This window comes from Xiphias gladius, chromosome 3 (assembly GCF_016859285.1).
Source record: "Xiphias gladius isolate SHS-SW01 ecotype Sanya breed wild chromosome 3, ASM1685928v1, whole genome shotgun sequence".
NCBI classification, from domain to species: domain Eukaryota; kingdom Metazoa; phylum Chordata; class Actinopteri; order Istiophoriformes; family Xiphiidae; genus Xiphias; species Xiphias gladius.
In genome coordinates, this window is record NC_053402.1 from 7,823,492 (window position 1) to 7,841,115 (window position 17,624).

The following is a 17,624-nucleotide window of genomic DNA, read 5'->3' on the forward strand; positions in this document are numbered from 1 at the left end:
GGCATATCATCTCTCTATGTGAATTGCTGGGAGTGTCTCATTTAGAGGGGGGTGTCCGGTGTACCCTGTGCTTCACAGAGAGTAGGGAACCAATAACCTTCACACAGCAGTCCTTACCAGAATTACACTGACATTCACACCCGTGTTGTTTTTTTTTTCCTGTTTCCGCGTTTATATTTGTACTTCTGCAACCAATATACTTTTACTACTGAAAAATCATATATGCCAACCACTATCATGTGTTGTTTTATTATAAAACAAACGTCAAAATGTACACAGAAAATCAGACAATAAAATACATCAAGGGGAAGAGGCAAAAAACATAATTATGATAGCAAAAACTACAGCCTGCCAATGGCTAGTTGAGCGTTGCTTTCTTCTTTTCACACTTTTACCAGTCAGGAAAGCTAAATCTAAACTTATATAAGTATTTTCAGGACTCCTTACATTAATTATTGACAGTTTGAGTAAACCCGGAAGACAGAGTTCTGGAAATTTCTAATAGCATAAGTATGTGTTTGCTTGTATTTTACAAACAATAAAGAACTTGCAGCGTGTTCAAAGAAAGAGTGATCCTAAAATATCACGCTAATTGTTTAAATGCAAACCTTAGTTCTCCAATAAAATAAACATCTTTCTATTAGAGATTCTCCCTCTGACAGTTTCTGACCCTAGGCTGCTTTTACCAACATAAAACAATAACAATGATAAAACTGCAAAACTGCTCCCTTCCCACCAAGAAAAGCATTTATATTAATATTACTTAACCATTAAATAAGACAATCAGAACACATAAACCAGGAATGACAATAAAAAGCAAAGTAGACATAGATTTCACAAAGCTAAAATTCCTCCATCAATCCAAATATGATGAAATTGTTTTTTGTTTTTTTACATAACATCAAGGCCATTTTGCTTCAGAGCTATACATTATATGTGGACATTGCTTCCAAGAAATACAATTTCTCGTTTATCACTGTTTCCAGACCATCTTCACTTAATTTACACACCATAAGGTGATACACAACCCAAAATCTTTTGAGTATCAGACACTCACTCCCTGTAGACTCGAAAGGTGGGTTTCACAGATGGACAGCAGAGAGGTGGATTAGTCTGCCTCAACTTTTATTGGCGATTTGATATCTGCAGTGAAAACTTGTCACTACTGTAATCCATCATGGATTCAAACTGACCATAGATGCTGTTCTCCACCAGTAACTTTTTACAGCCACCATGCAAGGTTACAGCAGGTGAGTATTTGCAAATAAAATTATTTTTGGTGGAGTATCACTTTTAAGGGTAAATCAGCTAACTCTGCTCTCATGGTCAGACGCAGACAGGAGACCATTACGAGCCAAATTTAACGTGTTACAGTGCTTGCTTTGACGTGTCTTCTCTCAAACAGTCGGTAAGCACTTCCTGTTTATTCTACTTATGTTTATCTGCCTATGTACAACATATATACAAGCACATTGTGAGTTTGTAAGCAATTATTTAATATGTACACTAACAGTCAAAAGTTTTAGAACACCCCCATTATTCTAGTTTTTAATCAAAATTTAATAAATTCAAGTCCAGTGTATAACCTTAAATGGTACAAAGGGGAAGTGGTAAACTGCCTTTTTCAGGGATTAATAAATTGGTTAACTTCCAGCTTTCCTAGAGAATTCAAAGTAAATGAAGGCTTGAAAGTTAATGCAAACAATTCCTACAGGTGCCCCAACTTTTGCTGATTATTTACAAACCCTCTGCCTACAAAGGCGGCGTTGGAACAAACTGTGTTCCTACACCCTCTAATGCATTATTATTACAATATTCTACTGCAGGACGTAGTACTGTATATTGCTATCAGAATGGTGAGAAAAAGGCAAGTAACAAAGGAAGACAGACCGGTTGGTCTGGGGTTCATCCTACAGCAAGAAAATGACTCAATTGTTGGGACGAACTTTCCAAACAATGTGTGATTTCCATTGTAGACTGAACGAGTCTGTTCAGAAAAACTGAGACATTGACTTATGTAAATTTAAATAACAGCTGGAAAAATGTAGGTGTTTTAAAACTTTTGACCTGTAGTGTATATGAATTTGTGTGAATGTGTGCGTCGCTAGCATTTTGTCATCGGTCCATGATTGACTGCTTCCCTCTGTTATACATATGTTCCACAAATCCAATCATTTTTCCCTGTGTTTTGCTTGATATTAAGGAACATGTCAGCAGTAGCTGTCTTTCATTCTTGCAACAGCAAGTCAAATTCCTACAGTACTATACTGCTGCATCCCAAAGTCTAAATAAAGCAGCTCAGCCATGTTTTATTAGAATGATGCTGCACTGGACTGAAGCATCACTTCAAATGGTCACTTGATTCAAATTCAGGATAACTAACATGGTGCTTAAGTATCCTACTTTGCACCACAGTACAATGCTGGCATTGTACAGTGTATGAGGTAGATAGGAAGAGACACTACTCAGCACTGTACAGTTAAAAGCATGCAACTCTCTGTCTGCATCTTACAGCAAAGATATGCTTAACAGATCTTGGCTGTCTATTCTTGAATACTCTAAAGCCCTTCATTGAAGCTTGCAGGTTTACTAAGACATTACACGGTTATTGTAGCACTCAAATTGTTGTGTGCCAATAATGATTGTACAACTTGGCATCCTACAGCTAATCAATGCACTGCTGCATTGTATTTATTTAAACAGCTTTGAGATAATGGTCCCTTTTCCCTTTGGGGCCTATTTAACCTGATTTTCCTTATTGTTTAGCATTGTTTAAAATGAGGCAGTTAGCCAGCAGGGTACCATTAATGACAAGAAGGGGGCTTGATTGTGCTGCAACAATGCATCAAAGGAGCAAGTTTGTAGCCTTCAAGTCTTAAGCCAGGGTGTGGAAACAGGATTGAGAGTTAGATGTAGCTGTGAAAGTAAGTATCAGTTGTCTGTGTGTGAAAAAAGTGGGCCAGTCCATATTCATGGCCCTTGATCAGTGAATAAGTGACAATTATGTTGTTGGTGGATGAGTAGTCTGGTTAACATCTTTGTATGTGTGACAGTAACTCACAGAGTTCATTTTTCTGGTGTATTGTGAGTAGCCCTAATCTGTGTGTGTTTGTTCTCGCAGTGTGTGTGCTCAGGAGGCTGCGATGGTTGTGCCCCCACTGAGACGCAGCAAAATCTGTTGACAGTCCTGCAGGGACCGGCGGTCTCCCACACGCTCCAGGGTGCGCTTGGCCTCGGCCAGCAGGCGAGCACGGTGCCCAGGCGGGGTTAGCAGGGGCATGGGCAGGTGGCGGCAGGCCAGCAGGATGGCATGAGCCCTCTCCCTCTCGCCCAGGACACACTCACCTTCTGAAGCAGCAGGGGAGAGAAGAAAGAAGAAGAAAAGTGCATATTAGTGTCCATTTTCTTCTGGTATGTCTATCTTTGTGCATTTACATGTGTGTGAATACAGGTTCACGTTGCTCTCTAGTGCTGTTTAGAGACAGTTCTTCAAGTTCCCCATTAATAATTAAGAATGGCTATGATGGAGCTAAAACTGAGCCAGCCATCAAGGCGAACTTCCACTCTGAATCCGTGTGAGCTGATACGATTGAGTGAAGATGATGATTCTGAGGTCTGTACTTCAATAATCAATGTGTGAATATGAGTTGGTGTCTTCCTTACCCGCTGTGTAGGAGCTGTGTGTCCTGCGTCGGAGGTTGTGCTCCAGCAGCTGGTGTGTCCTCGTGGGACTGGCTCCAGCCATCAGCCTCACTGTGGTCTCATGAAGAAACACCTTCAGGAAAAAATAACAACACATCAGAGCCACAATGATTTGTTTTTCTGGTGGATGTCGGAGCGGGAGAACATTGAGCCCTCACATCATTTTACTGCACATTTACTACCAGGGATATTTACAGGAAATATTCATCCTTCAGTGGAGGCTATAATGCAAAGTGCCTCACAGCACCAAGAGTGAACATTTTTCAGTCACATAACAGAATCTCATACAATGATTATATAAAGTTCATATGGTTCTTTGGAGTCTTGCGTAAGTCAAATCATATCAAATGATCACCGACCGCTGTGAAAGCAGCAGTTGTTAAAGACTCCGTGGCTACAGTAATGACTATTCCATTAAATCTTAGAAGAATGATTGATGATATGTGAAACTGCGGTGAGATTTCTGGAGCTGGTAAAAGTGGGAGAGAATTTGATTTCCAAGTCTGATACAGTAAATATAGTACTATCATTAGTAAGTTTAGCAGGTCCCAGCTGAATTATAGGCTTATTATCAGTGTAGCAGCATTTCTGGAAAAACATTTAAGGCTATAAAGTGCCTGAAACATTTTGAGGTAATTTTTACTTTTAGCATACAGCATGCTACATCTTTACAAATGTGAATAGTTGACAACTTTTCAATATTATATTATTATAATTTTTTTTTTTTTTTTTTTTTTTTTTGCTCGAAAGCTAGACAACGACAGCTGATTTAAGCCATCTCTCTGGGCTCTGGTAACTTGTGATGTGTATTTTTCAGGTTTAACAGCTTAAATTATTTATAAAATAATAAAAGACATCAATAAAATTAATGTACTGATAAATCTCCCACAGTTGCCAGCCACAGGAAATACACTATTTAAGGCCAGTATTATGAATACCTGGAAATTATCTACAATCTCTACGCCTACCAGAATGTATACCTCAGTGTTGTCTTTTTATCATCCTATAATTGTTTCTTGCAGAGGTCAGCTGCCAAACTTTAGTGACTGAATTCCTTTGTTGACTCCTTAACACATAGTAACTGGCTTATCTATTCTCGGATGTACCTTGTGCTGTGCCTGTCTGTAGCACTGTGTGAGCTTTCTGAGTGCGCTGAGGTCCCTCTGGAAGCCAGCCAACTGGGATCCAGGGGCTGGGCCAGGTTCTCCATTACTGCTGCCCCCCCGCTGCCATAAACTGGTCCTCAAGGTCAGCAGAAGGTCACAGACCAGGAGCTCCACCCCCTTAGGAGAGACAAGGGACAAAGATCAAAGAGCTGTCTGGTGCATTTACAAAAGAAATATTGATTTATTTTATACCATAGTTGATTTATATTTGTAAGAGATGAATTAGAGACCCAAGGTATGGCTCAAATCTCCCAATACAACCAAAATCCACCAACATGCATGCCAAAAAACAAAAAGTAACTAGCAAAACTACACGATATTCAGTGATGTCTCATGTGAAGTGGTGGGGTGTGTATCGGGTGCGTGCAGATTGGGGAGGCCTCTGTACTGCACTGCAGACACATTGCACTCAGCTTCAGGATCATGCAATGCAACTACAATGCACCACAGCCACCTCCTGCCACCCACACTGCGCGCAAACACACACACAAGAGCACACACGCATGCACACACACACACACACGAAGCCCACATAAGCCTGCCATGACCCCAACTGAGCATGCAGGGTGTGTGTGTGTGTCTGTTTATGGGTGTCTGTGTATGTGTCTGTATTCACGACAAAGCCTTGAATGCACTGACTTCAGTGAGTCCCGAGAATCTGATATGAAACATGCAGTATAAGGCAGGTTTTTTAGAGTCTATATGTGTGGTTGAAAAACAGCAAACAAGATTACGTAACAAATACTCCAACCACAAAGCCAGAGCATATCTTGAGGAGATATTAATGACAGTGTTTTTGTGATATTTGTGACAGCTTCTTTGTATTCTACCTTATTCAGCCAGTTCCCAGACTGAGTGAGTGGTACTGAGATGCTGGAGCGCAAGTAGTTGCTGGCTCTGTCACAGTGGGACAGGCAGGCTACTGCCCCTTCTCCCTTGAGAGGCGACAGACTCATCTGAACAGCTTTGCAAAGCAGCAGCACAGCCTTAGGAAGAGAGTGGCTAAAACATAGAGGTTAGAGAGGAACAGTGAGGATGTTTACTGCGGTTTTTTTTTTTTTTTTTAAAACAAGGACAAATGTGTTCATTTTTATAAACATCCTTCATATTAATTTAACATAGAGGTTTGGAATCTATATTCCTGTGTAAAAGGTATGACTTAAATGTCTCTGAGTCCAGTTAGAAATAATCTTAAATTTCTCAAAGCTCAAAAGATTTCCTGTAACATGACCAGTTAAAAAATTTAAACTGAGAATGAATGCTTCACCTTCACCATGTTTATTTTAGTTTCTATATTGTAGAATGAGAGGTTGTGTTTTGTCACATTTCGACATACTGTATCAAGTTTTACTACACTTACTCTAGAGTGTGTAGAGCCCTCGGCATTCGCTCTGCCTCTGCCAACAGCGACCTCACTGCAACATCATCACCCTGCAGCCAATGCACGGCTGCCTTTAGCACCAAAGCCCACCAACGACTCACTGGGTCTCCCACTGGCAGGAAGAAGGGAGGGAAATTATATAAAAAGAAAAAAAATTAAATGAAAAACAATAAGTGAGTGGGGAAGTGAGTGAAATTAGTGGACTCTTTTGTGCTTTGTTGTGGTTGTGAGATGCTTTTTCTTGCAAAGTATAAAGTGTCATAAAAGAAATGATATGGGGGTTAAGACCCACTGTCCCTTTGTCTCTTGCATCTTTCATGTTCTATCAAAAGCTGTGTGATGATATAATGCTTTGTGTGCAGCATGGCTCACTGTGAGACCAACAAGAATTGCTTAAGAATGTGGCTAAATAACATTGCTTAAACAGATGTATTCATATATACTGCAAGTCATTTATTACCACAAATCAATTACTGCAAGTGTTATCTGTGATAATCCAATAAAAAGTTAATCCCAAAAGCTAAATTGGCTGTCAGTACACGGCAAATGAAGCCAAGAAAATCCATTCATACTGACAGTAATAACTCAGATGGCTATCTGGTTAATCTTCACTGAAGATGTTCCCCACACAAACATCCTATGTGAGTCATGCTTTTTTGCAAATGGGAAGGGTTGTTCTTTTCATGCTATTCATACCTGGAGTGGTGGTGTGATTGGGAGGAGTCGAGAAGGGAGGAGGAGGGGAAGGAGAGTCTTCTGTACAGCTGTTCAACAATTGGAGGAACTCAAGGGCACTGGCAAACTCCCTGAAAAAGTAACGGACCAGGAAAAAGAAGGGAAAGGTTTACAGAGTAAATCTTCAAGTCACAAAAAACGGTCAAAAAACATCAGCAGTGGAGAGTAAAGAGCCAGGGCTCCATGGTACTGCAGCATTGCTGGTACCCCTGCCTTACCCAGAGTCATTCTTGCGTTTGCCTGCGTCAGTGTCGCTCTGCGGCTGGATGAGGGTGTGAACAGCTCTCTCCAAAAGCTTCCTGCAAAAACAGCGGTGCAGCTGGGCAATGGGGTCAGCTGAAGGAATATCAAGATGTGACAAAGAGGAACAGGTAAATTGTAGCACACAAAATTTATCACAAAATTTTCTTAAATACAAAGTAAACAATTGCTTCAAACAAAACTGATTGTTTTGGACTTAAAATTAGAAAGACACAAAGACTGAACAACCAAATAATGAAAGAAAGACATGAAGAGTAAAAATGATTATAGGGCAACTCATCTATTCAAGACATACCTGAGTCTCTCTGAGAAGTGTACACACCGTCACTGCTCTCTGACTTCACTGACCAATCACAGCTCAGGAAAAACTGCCTGCCCAATGGGGTAAAGAGCCAGCGCAGGCAGTCAGGAATCGGCTTGGTCTCTGATTGCCTGGCCACACACTCTGCACAGCTCAACAGGTAGCCCTGAGAGACAGACACAGAAGAAGAAAAGATGCTAATGATGAACAGAAAACTAAATCAGATATGAGAAAAATAAAGTTATTATCTCCACTGTCTGTTTATGTTTTTGTGAGGATTTTTGAGATAAACTGGATAAATATTCAAACATAGGGTGACGAATGACAGATGATTGACAATGTAAGAGACGTACAGGCAAACAGGAGAGGTGATGGCCCAGCACGGTGCGCAGGGCCGTTGCTGCAGTGACATAGATCTGGGTGAGCTGGGCAGGGCCCATCTTGCCTTGGGCGCTCTCGCTCAGGTTGACAGCGCTGAGAGAGAGAGACAAAGCCCACAGGCTGCTACGCTGAGGCAGCTTTCCTACAGATATAGAGAGAACAGAAACTGTATCAGTGCATTCAAATCTCCATAGCATGTGAAGTAACTTATCTAATCACTGTGCATTTTTCCTGGCACTGTATTCTGCAGTTCTTTAACTTCAAACTGTGAATCGTATCACAACAGCCTGTGTACAGCAGCAGGCCATTTTGTTCTGAACACTCACCTGTGAGTTGCAGCTGGCTCAGCCGGTGGTAAACTAGTGCTGCGTCCCTTGCACTAGTTCTAGCCTCCTCCCCCTCATGCTTTCCTCTGATCTGGTGAACCAACCAACCCAGAGGAGTTGGACGATGCAAGCAGTAGCGAATGAGATTCCAGGAAAGTGAACAAACCAGGTCCAGATTGGTTGAGGGAAGAGCCCTGGCCAAGACGGACAAGCAGGTCTCTAAACTAGCCATTGCTGCTGTGTAATCTCCCTGCAGGAAAGAGGAGATGGGAGAATAGTAAGCTGTTTAGTATTTAGTTAAGACTGACAGGAAAGATTCAATGAAGGTCATTAGGTTAAATCTGAATGCGATTTGAAAAAGCTCTAAAAATGAACCCATGCAGTGAACTGTCAGGCTAAACCAAGACATCAAAATGGTGAGAATCAAAGCAAACTGGGTGAAGTACTCTGCAATACGTGAGAAAACCATCAATTCTAATTCTCCTAGTGTGTACAAAATTGGAAAAAAAGACAGAATGAGGGAATCCAACATTCACACTGTCACATGAAAAAAAGTAATGTAATCATCTTTTCCTATATTTGGAAATACTACCTCATTATTTTTTGAGAAGCTCCCTTAAATCTTATGAAAGGGAAAGTATATATAAAGAGCATTCCCAATTGTTGGTTTGTTTCAGACTTCTTGGATAATTATTGGTCTTAGCCAACCACATAAAGAACAACCATTTCAACTTAGTCCTGCTCATCCCAGGGCTGATGTGTACTTACCCTGTTGAGATGCAGGTCAGCTTGTTTGCGATGCCTCCAGAAGGACACAGACTTCGGGGAGTGAAGGGGTGTGACAGGCTCCCACAGGTAGAGCACTCTGACACAGCCCCACACTGCTCCCACCCCGCTCAGCACCCACACCATCACCCACGGCAACAGGCACCGCAGCCAGGATGCTGGAGGAAGAGAAGAAATTAAACATGAGGTACAGTTACAATGCATTTTAGAATATTACCACAACCTAGGTCAATTCAGCCATAAAAAATTTATGTTAGAATGGACACACCATATTTTTTAGACTCGTAAATTTGCATCATGAACCCTCCTAAACAGTGGGGTCAGTCTTACTCACCAAAGTCCTCTGTTTGACTTGGGAACCAGACAAGCGTTCTAGAGGGCCCATGGCCCGCAGATAGGCTGTGGCTCCCCGAGGCTTCAGAGCCCAGAAGAGACGGCAGCGGGTTTAGGGATAAGCAGAAGAAGGTGAGGGCACAGAGAAGCAGTCGAGAACGATCCATCACTCCAACGGAGGAGGGAGAATCTGGCTCACTCTTCACCTGACAGAGAGAAAGAGAACAGGTTCACAATAATGAACATTATTAGCCCAAATATAATACAGTATTTTTTCCTGGAAATTACATTTGCAAAAGTGGGGGTCGTTTTATATTTGTGATCAAGACAATCACTTGTTAACAACATCAGATATTCTTTTTGTTTGGAGAGAGAATAGCTGTAACAATAGCACCTACAGAGAGCAGGGAAGAATGGGTTGTTTGTAGCCTTAACGTTGCTAGGCTGGCAAGTGTTTTCAATGCTTTTATAGTGAGTCTTTTAGTGTTAGTCAGCCCAGTTAAACCTACGGAAGTTTCTGAATGCTGGTGTAACGCGTTTTGCTGCTACAGAGGAAATAAATTCATGACGACTGAAAACAAGTTCATAGCGTCTCCTGCTGTCTTTACTGCAGATAGGAATTTTATTATTATGGTCGTGGGATTTAAGCAAAATCAAGAGAAAAATGCAGCTTTACTGGTTTTTGAGAAAACTATTATTCACAAATACACACATTTGCATCTTTTTAAACCTTCCTCCGTTAAGAAATAAATACATTCAGCATTTTTTCTGAATTTAGATGTAACTAGCAATTAACAATCTCTACCCTTGGAGACAAACTGTATGTCTGCACCTACTGTAGCAGCTTCACAATAAAAGCCTTCTAGTTGTTCACTGGTTGAAAGCTTTTGCAGTTAGGCAAAGGAGTAAAAGTAAGTAATATATAGCTGTCTATCAATTAAAATTAACTACTTATGTTAGACTAACAACTAACTTAGGTTTGAAAGAAAAATTCAAAAAAACAACTCTAACTTTTATGTAAAAATAACAAACAAAAAAAAACTTGGCACCGTCCTTCCAGAAACCTACATAAATACACACACTGAGCTAATCCGTTTTTTGACATTGAAACAAAGGTTTCAAAGTGGAAACCATCATGGTTAAAATTTGTTGCGCCCTGCTGTGAGGACGCAGTGCACATCACACAGCAGCTAATGTGTCCTATGCTGTGCCAACTGAAAAATCATACAGCATGGGTGTAATCCTGTCCTTTGTGTTTTACCTGATCGTGATCCAGTAAGGGGCTGCCTGGCTCTGAGTCGACACAGTAAGGAGAGAACTGGTGAGGGGAACCGGAGCCAGAGTCCGAGGCTGGAGGTGACATCATCACTATTTCTTGTTTGAGCTCCACATCATCCGACAGCGTCACTGTCTCTGATATAGAGAGAGAAACTCTCATTAAAATCTCAACCTTCTACATATTATGCTATGCTTTGAGTAATGTAAAACACTTACTGTTCTTCTGGTTTGCCATTTTAAGGGACAGGTTCTCCTGTCGTAGTTTGTGGTTGACCTGTTGTAGGTATTTGATGTAGTCAATGGCCTTCCTCAGCACTCCTGATTTATGCATCTGTTAAAAAAGACATGAAGGAAAATATGTGTATTATATATATATATATATATATATATATATATTTTTTTTTTTTTTTTTTTTAAATCAACCTCATGACTGAAATCAGTGGATTTTTTCCCCAAAGTTAAATTCTGAAACAACTTATGACATTAAACAGTGTTATTGTTTAACTATCGCAGTGTTAAAATCACTAACCTTTGCATCACTGCCCATGACCAGGTCTCTGAGCTCCACGATTTTGTCGTTAATGGAGGACCGATACCTCTTCTCGATGATATTGTGGGTTGTCCTCCTCTCGCCTTCCTTCACCACTCCTCCTGGGCCTACTCCTCCTGCCGTCATCTGGCCTTGCTCTATATTTGATCTGGCTCCGTTTGTGCAGTGGGAAGAGCCTGGCTGTAGTTGCTTGATTGGCAGCTTGTCTCCTCCTCCCATCACAACGGGGACGGTGGTCAGGATGTTGCTGCTCATCAGCGTCTAGAGTCAGAAATGTGAAGTATCAGTAGTTAATGGGTCTGTGGGATTGCAGAGAGTGCCTTTATCAGGGACTAAAATTGTGATCATTATTAACAACCAAAAAGTAATGTGAAATCATTTATTCTAGCTTCATACTGGGACTTGCAGAGCTGTGTTCTGGATGGGTGTGGTCAAGGTGGTGATCCCTGTTGGGCTCTGCATGGTAGACAGCACCTGTGTGCCATCTGGTTTGAGTGTTGTGAGAACCAGTGAATCTGTCTTCAGAATCTGAGGCTGCTGTACCAGAACCTGGTGGAAAGACATCCAAAGGTCTATGTGAGATTTCTATGTTTGCTCATAAGCAGTTGTAAAAAATGAATACTTGGATATTTAGTTCTGCTCATGAAACAAAAAAATTTGTCTATCAGCTATTTTTGCAGCAACTAGGGTAAGACTGGTAGTTCAGATTTGTTGAAATATTAATCTTTTATTACCAGATATCGACTAATCATCATGTCTATAACCATTTTAATTCGTTCCCTGACAGCAAAAACTTACTTGCCCAACCCTGCTAACAAAAGTGTTGTTACTCACAGGTACTTGCTGCACCTGCTGTTGCACGGCGTGGACTGTGGTCGGCGCAGTAGAGAGAGTCTGGATGGTTTGACCTGTTGGAGTGAGAACGCGCTGATGCTGAATGGTCATTGGTTGGAGCTGTTGTGATGTCATGATGCTCTGCATCTGTGGCTGGAGGACTGGTAAGAGGAGACAAGATGATGGATGAAAACAAATTCAAAATACACTGTGAGCTTGATATAGATCCTTAGAACATAACACATTGTGCTACAACAACATGCATGCAGATTCTTCTCTTTATTCACCTTGGAAACCAGGAGCAGGGCTCTGGTGGCAAATGACAGGGTTCTGGATGAAACGTGACTGCCCGCCATTGGAGGCAATCATCACAGTTTGAGTCGCCTGGGTCTGGATGGGCAGGGGCGTCTGGCTGTGGGTCTGAACCAGGGTTTGGACCGGGAAGCTCTGAGTCTGCATAGGGATCCCCTGGGTGTGCATCTGCATTTGGTATTTTAAAAAAAACAAAAACAAAAACCCCTGTTTCCTCTAAACATACATTTTCCCCATGAATGGCATAATAACGGAAAATGAATCCACACCATCTCCACAACAGATGACGAAATTACAGCTAGAGAGGCAGACACCTTGAAAACAGCCTGAAACTCAAAACTAAGGCACTAGTCCATCACTGCAGTAGTCATATACCATTTCCAGGCCCACACAATGACCTAAAACTTTAACAGCTTGACCCTGGACCCAGCTTTCCATACGCTGTGTTTAGAGTATAAAACTGATGTGTCCTATTAGCCCTACTGGTAGAATGATTAAAACGTCAAACACAGGGCTTGTGTGAAATTGGTGTCAGATAGCTGATACCTGGATGGCAGGCTGGGCTGTCTGCTGGGGCTGAGGCTGGATGGGTTGGACCAGCTGAGGCCTTGGCTGAAGGAGCGGGGGGCTGCGAGTCACCTGCTGCTGCCCTGAGGAGACAGTGGTGGGGGAGGGGGTCTGGGCGGGAGTGAGGGGAGGGGTGAGGGGTAAAGACTGCGGAGACAGTGCCTGGGAGGCAGTGAGGGTAACATTGGAGCTCTGATAGGCAACAGGGGTTGGTGTCTGGGGAGTTTGGGGAGTTTGAGGGGTTTGAATGTTAGGACGTGGGGTAATGCTGGCGCTGCCACTCTGCAGTGAGCCTGCTGAGGTCATCTGGTCCTCAAACAAGTCTGGGAAGTCCCCCACCTGGTTGCTGACAAACTGCAGCATCTCTGAGGATATGAAAAACAAAATAGACAATATAAAAAGTTTGGATTTGAAAAAAAGAAATCAAATTCATTCCATTAATTAAATGATATGAAACATAAAAATAGATTTAATAGCTTATGAGATACTTATCAACATCTTAACAATTCTACATGATTAAATAGTTATATGCCTAAAAAGGTAATTTAAATAAATGCATTTTGATCTTACACTATCACTCTGTAGTAGTGCTGTGTCAATAAGAGAAGTCATTTGACATTTGGTGAGACCTTTAGAACAACATTTGGAAGATAAATTAAAAACTATCACTGATGTTGATGACGATTACTTGATTGCCTTTAAGCCAAGACCCTGCCTAACACCCAATATTACAGGAGTTAATAATCTATGTATTGCTTTGAAGAGTTCCATGTGTCCTTGAGAGAGATCTCTTCAACTGATGCTATAAATAAGGTGCTAAGTTTGCCCCACTGTAGACCTGGCTAAGATATGTGAATGCTGTTTACTACTAACAGATAAGACCAGAAAAGCCCAGAGAATTTCATGGCTTGGCCTTGAGTTACTACACGCACACATAAAAACAGCTACTGTTCGGGTCATAAACCAGTGAACGTTTTGTGCACAAAGCGAAAGGCCTTCAGTACGATAGGCTTAAAAAAGCATGTAGTAATCTTACTAATGGCCCAGAAAGATAATGAAAGCAGGGCAAAAGAGCACTTAGATAAAGAATCAGAAAGCTCTCAGAGACTTGAGGGATAGATGAATGGATGGCATTATAATGATGATGAACGTGCACTGTGCCCCTGTTGTTAAACACTAGTGTGCAAAGCGGTAAATGCCACCTAATGACATTCAATAATTTGTTGCTAACATACAGTAGGATAACAAAACTCGTGTTACTTATTAAAGACGTACTGGTATTAAAATACATCAAGCTGCATCTTGGGTGTTGAGCGATACAACAGTATACACTTTGTTGTTTGTTAGGTACACCTAGCTAAAGCTAATGCCTTGCAATACATCCTCTCTTCATTAAGGTTATAATGTTCAGTTTTTGTTGTGACTGTTTTATAGGCGTGTTTTATATAGGAACATTTTGTCATTTTGGAAGCTGTAGTTTGTGTGGCTGTAGAGTGATGAAAAAATAAAAATAAAAAAAATAAAAAAATCACAATATCATGAAATATACAGTATCACAATATAAATTACATGTACAATGATAGAAGTTCCTTTTTTTTTTTAAAATTTCCAGCATGGACTAGGACTTTGGAACTACAAGACTTTTGACAATTTCCTTACAGGCTCCATGAAGTCAAAGCTGCCCCGATTAATCTATATCACTGATCAGCATTTAGGGTCAATGAAGTGTCAACAAGCACAGGCTGCAGCCTGGAACTCTGTATTACTATACGGCAGATCACAAACAGACAATCCAATCCAATCCAAAGACCAAAGACCACATTTATTGACTCTTTCAAAGTGATATGAAATCAATAAGCACACCCCAAATCTGAGATAATTCATAACATTGTGAATGGGACAATTGATGACCATTAGTACTGAGTGTCAGAGACAATGGAAAACATGCATACTGAGAGATCTAAACAGCCCTTTTTAATTCCATTGATTTTACAGTGCAAGCTAACAATGAATTTGCCTTGCTTTACAGACAGAAGTGATTTCCTATCACTACTCTTTGTCATCATAATGACTGACTGCATTTGTCATTTCATCTATTATTAATTCTCATGTCACATATAGATGCAAACATAATGTAGGCAGACACGCTAGACCTTGCACTTGTACACCTCCATGGGGGGCAGACTGTTAATGACAGACAGGACAAAGCAGCTCTGAGCCCCCAGTGCTTCAGACAAGCTGACACAAAGGGTAAGTCCATCAAGGGGGGACAGTTTGCTAGGCTGCTCAGAGCAAAGAAAATAGGTTATATAACCAGAGCCACAGTTGCTAAGGGAATAATTGGGAGAGGAAGAATGTTCTATATGAATATAGGGTCAACTGCTTGAGCCCTTACAGGGGCCTCTAAGACCTTACTTTCAAAGAAATGCTAATGGCTCGTCAGAAGTACAAACTTTAACCATATTTCGAGATGCCCAGTAAACCAGCTGCTGCGCAGAGACGACAAAAAAAAAAAAAAAAAAAAAAAAGCCACTGCTAGCCAGCCGAGATTTCATTTAAGATTTAAAAGCGGCTGTAAGGCTTTAAAAACATATCTAAAAAGAAAATCACAAATTCTCTTCAAAATTATTTTTCTTCAGTTGGCTGCTCTGCTTAATGGGGAAATTTTAATTATCAATTAGCTGTGGGCCAAACAGGGACTAAGTGAAAACAGAATCGAGCATGGGCTGTCTTTGCTGCAGCTTGTCTGTGAAATCATCAGTCAATCCTCAGTTGTCATTTCTCTCTCTAACACAATCTGTACATTCCTATCTTTTGACACAATGATTAAGTGGGATTACATAACCGTGGCTGGGGGTGTGCTCTCTGCTCATTCTGTGTAAAGGCCCCCTTTGAAGGGAGAATTAACACCAGACACCAAAGGCAGGTAGAGTTTTAGGAATGTTTCATAAGCCTGTGTGCAGTATCATCAATGTTGGCCATCATTGTTTGGTACATACTGTAGCCTTGTTATTGTGCTATTGTGTATTGGGGAGTTAAGTCCATTATCCATTAAAGCAGTTTTGTCCTGTCTGACACCCCACACACACACACACACACACACACACACACACACACACACACACACACACACAAACACACAGTCCATCAGTCCGGTCTGGTGACTTAGCATTCAGTAAAATTCCACCCTAATGGAAATCTGGTGACTCTGCGCTGGCCAGCGTTACACCAAAAGCCCGGTCCTTTCACTGTGTGCCAAAGGGTGAAACTTGTTTTGATTAGAGGGGGATTTGATCAGGGATGCTGTGTGCCTGTTTTTAGAGTGCAGAACTGGATCTTTACAGAGATGTTGTCCCACACACTTTGCTTGAGAGTTCTGCAGACAATAAGTTCAGAAAGCATGAAGAAGAAAGGGCTTCTTCATTAAACTCTACAAGAAACTTTCATTTCGAAATGAAAGTCATAAAGTAAACGAATAACTGTTTCTAAGAGGTTCATTGTATGGCCCTTGGCTTAGGGTAATAACACAGTCAAGCCTGATGAGCAAGTTACACTCACGTGTCACCTTTCACTGCCCGCATACAGTACACAACTTCCTGATGCATGACACCTCTTACTGGTGCCCACCTCTGCTTCATAGAAAATAATACAGCCTACAACTTTGCTCAAGTTACTTTTCCATTAAAGCCTGGCTGTTGATTAAGATACACAGCACTGAAATCACTACATGGAGCAAAATAAAACTTTAAGCCTTAAATGTGATCCCAATGTACAAATAATTGATTGATGTGACATGGTTTCAAAAGTCAACATTTTGAAAAAGCGAGGTGATGTGCATATTTGCAATTAGCAAATTTTTGCAGAATAAATTGAACTCAATCAAGTAAATAACACAACCTGGGGAAAAATATGTCACTCTAAATGTTGCTAAAATAACAAGAACTGTTTGGGATACTAACTATTAACCGCCTTCTTCACACCAGCTGTATTGTGAATGATTTAAATACTTAACTTTGTGTCTTGTGCAGCTTTCGCATAAATCATAAACAGACCTGCTCAGCACCTTCCGCTCAGCATGATGAGCATCTCGCAGACCTGTAAGGACTCAGCGGAAACAGGCCAACACTAACTTAGTTAGGAAAACGAAAAAACATAACACCGTCAACAGTGACTCAACTACTCACCGTCGATGTCTCCCAAGGTGAATTCGTCCCCTAATTCCGCTAAAGTAGGGTCCATGTTCTCCATGTACTCTCCGCCGTCCATTCTGTCTGTCACTATCTCGCCCCTCCGGCAGTTACCGGAGAGTCGCAGGAGAAAAGAAACTAGGTCCGCAATCTAATCTGTGACGTTCAGTGACGTCGATAAAACACTTATCTGATCGTGAATTTTATTCTTTCCTGGAACAACCGTGAAACAACACAAGAGCCTCAAGAGAGGCACACTTTTACGTCGATAAACTCATTCACATCGATTTATGCTTAAGACGACGCCATATTGTTTTACGTTCATTACGTCATTCACAAACAGACTCTGTGGCCCAAAGCGGGCACTGATTGGCCCAAACCTAGCTGTTGTTGTCATGAGACCAGTCATCATCATCCAATAACAACGTCGTATTTGCCGTGGTCTGATAGTACGTCAACCATCAGAAGCTTCTGTGTCATTTGAATAAACCGCGCCCCCTATCTTCATGAAAAGAAGTGAACCT

General features: G+C 41.2%; 1 protein-coding gene across 1 annotated transcript; it reads right to left on the bottom strand.

Annotated features, from left to right (window-relative positions):
- Positions 1-244: 244 nt before the first annotated feature.
- Positions 245-17,435, bottom strand: srebf2 (sterol regulatory element binding transcription factor 2). The gene is made up of 20 exons (XM_040122935.1): positions 17,098-17,435; positions 12,893-13,278; positions 12,322-12,514; positions 12,035-12,195; positions 11,597-11,749; positions 11,180-11,461; positions 10,867-10,981; positions 10,634-10,785; positions 9,374-9,578; positions 9,022-9,197; positions 8,254-8,503; positions 7,900-8,069; positions 7,541-7,712; positions 7,203-7,320; positions 6,946-7,055; positions 6,229-6,361; positions 5,699-5,870; positions 4,809-4,985; positions 3,664-3,775; positions 245-3,348 (listed from the first exon to the last, which is right to left on the bottom strand). Exons 1-20 carry the CDS (start codon positions 17,177-17,179, stop codon positions 3,131-3,133), a joined length of 3,537 nt encoding a protein of 1,178 aa, XP_039978869.1. The 5' UTR covers positions 17,180-17,435; the 3' UTR covers positions 245-3,130.
- Between the last annotated feature and the right edge of the window lie 189 nt (positions 17,436-17,624).

Excerpts from the sequence above, each read along its gene's own strand:
- srebf2 (XM_040122935.1), bottom strand. The coding sequence starts at position 17,179 with ATGGACGGCGGAGAGTACATGGAGAACATGGACCCTACTTTAGCGGAA. Across the intron at positions 10,982-11,179 it reads TCATGGGCAGTGATGCAAAG|ATGCATAAATCAGGAGTGCT; the intron begins GTTAGTGATTTT and ends CTTTTTTAACAG. Across the intron at positions 3,349-3,663 it reads ACACAGCTCCTACACAGCGG|AAGGTGAGTGTGTCCTGGGC; the intron begins GTAAGGAAGACA and ends CTGCTGCTTCAG.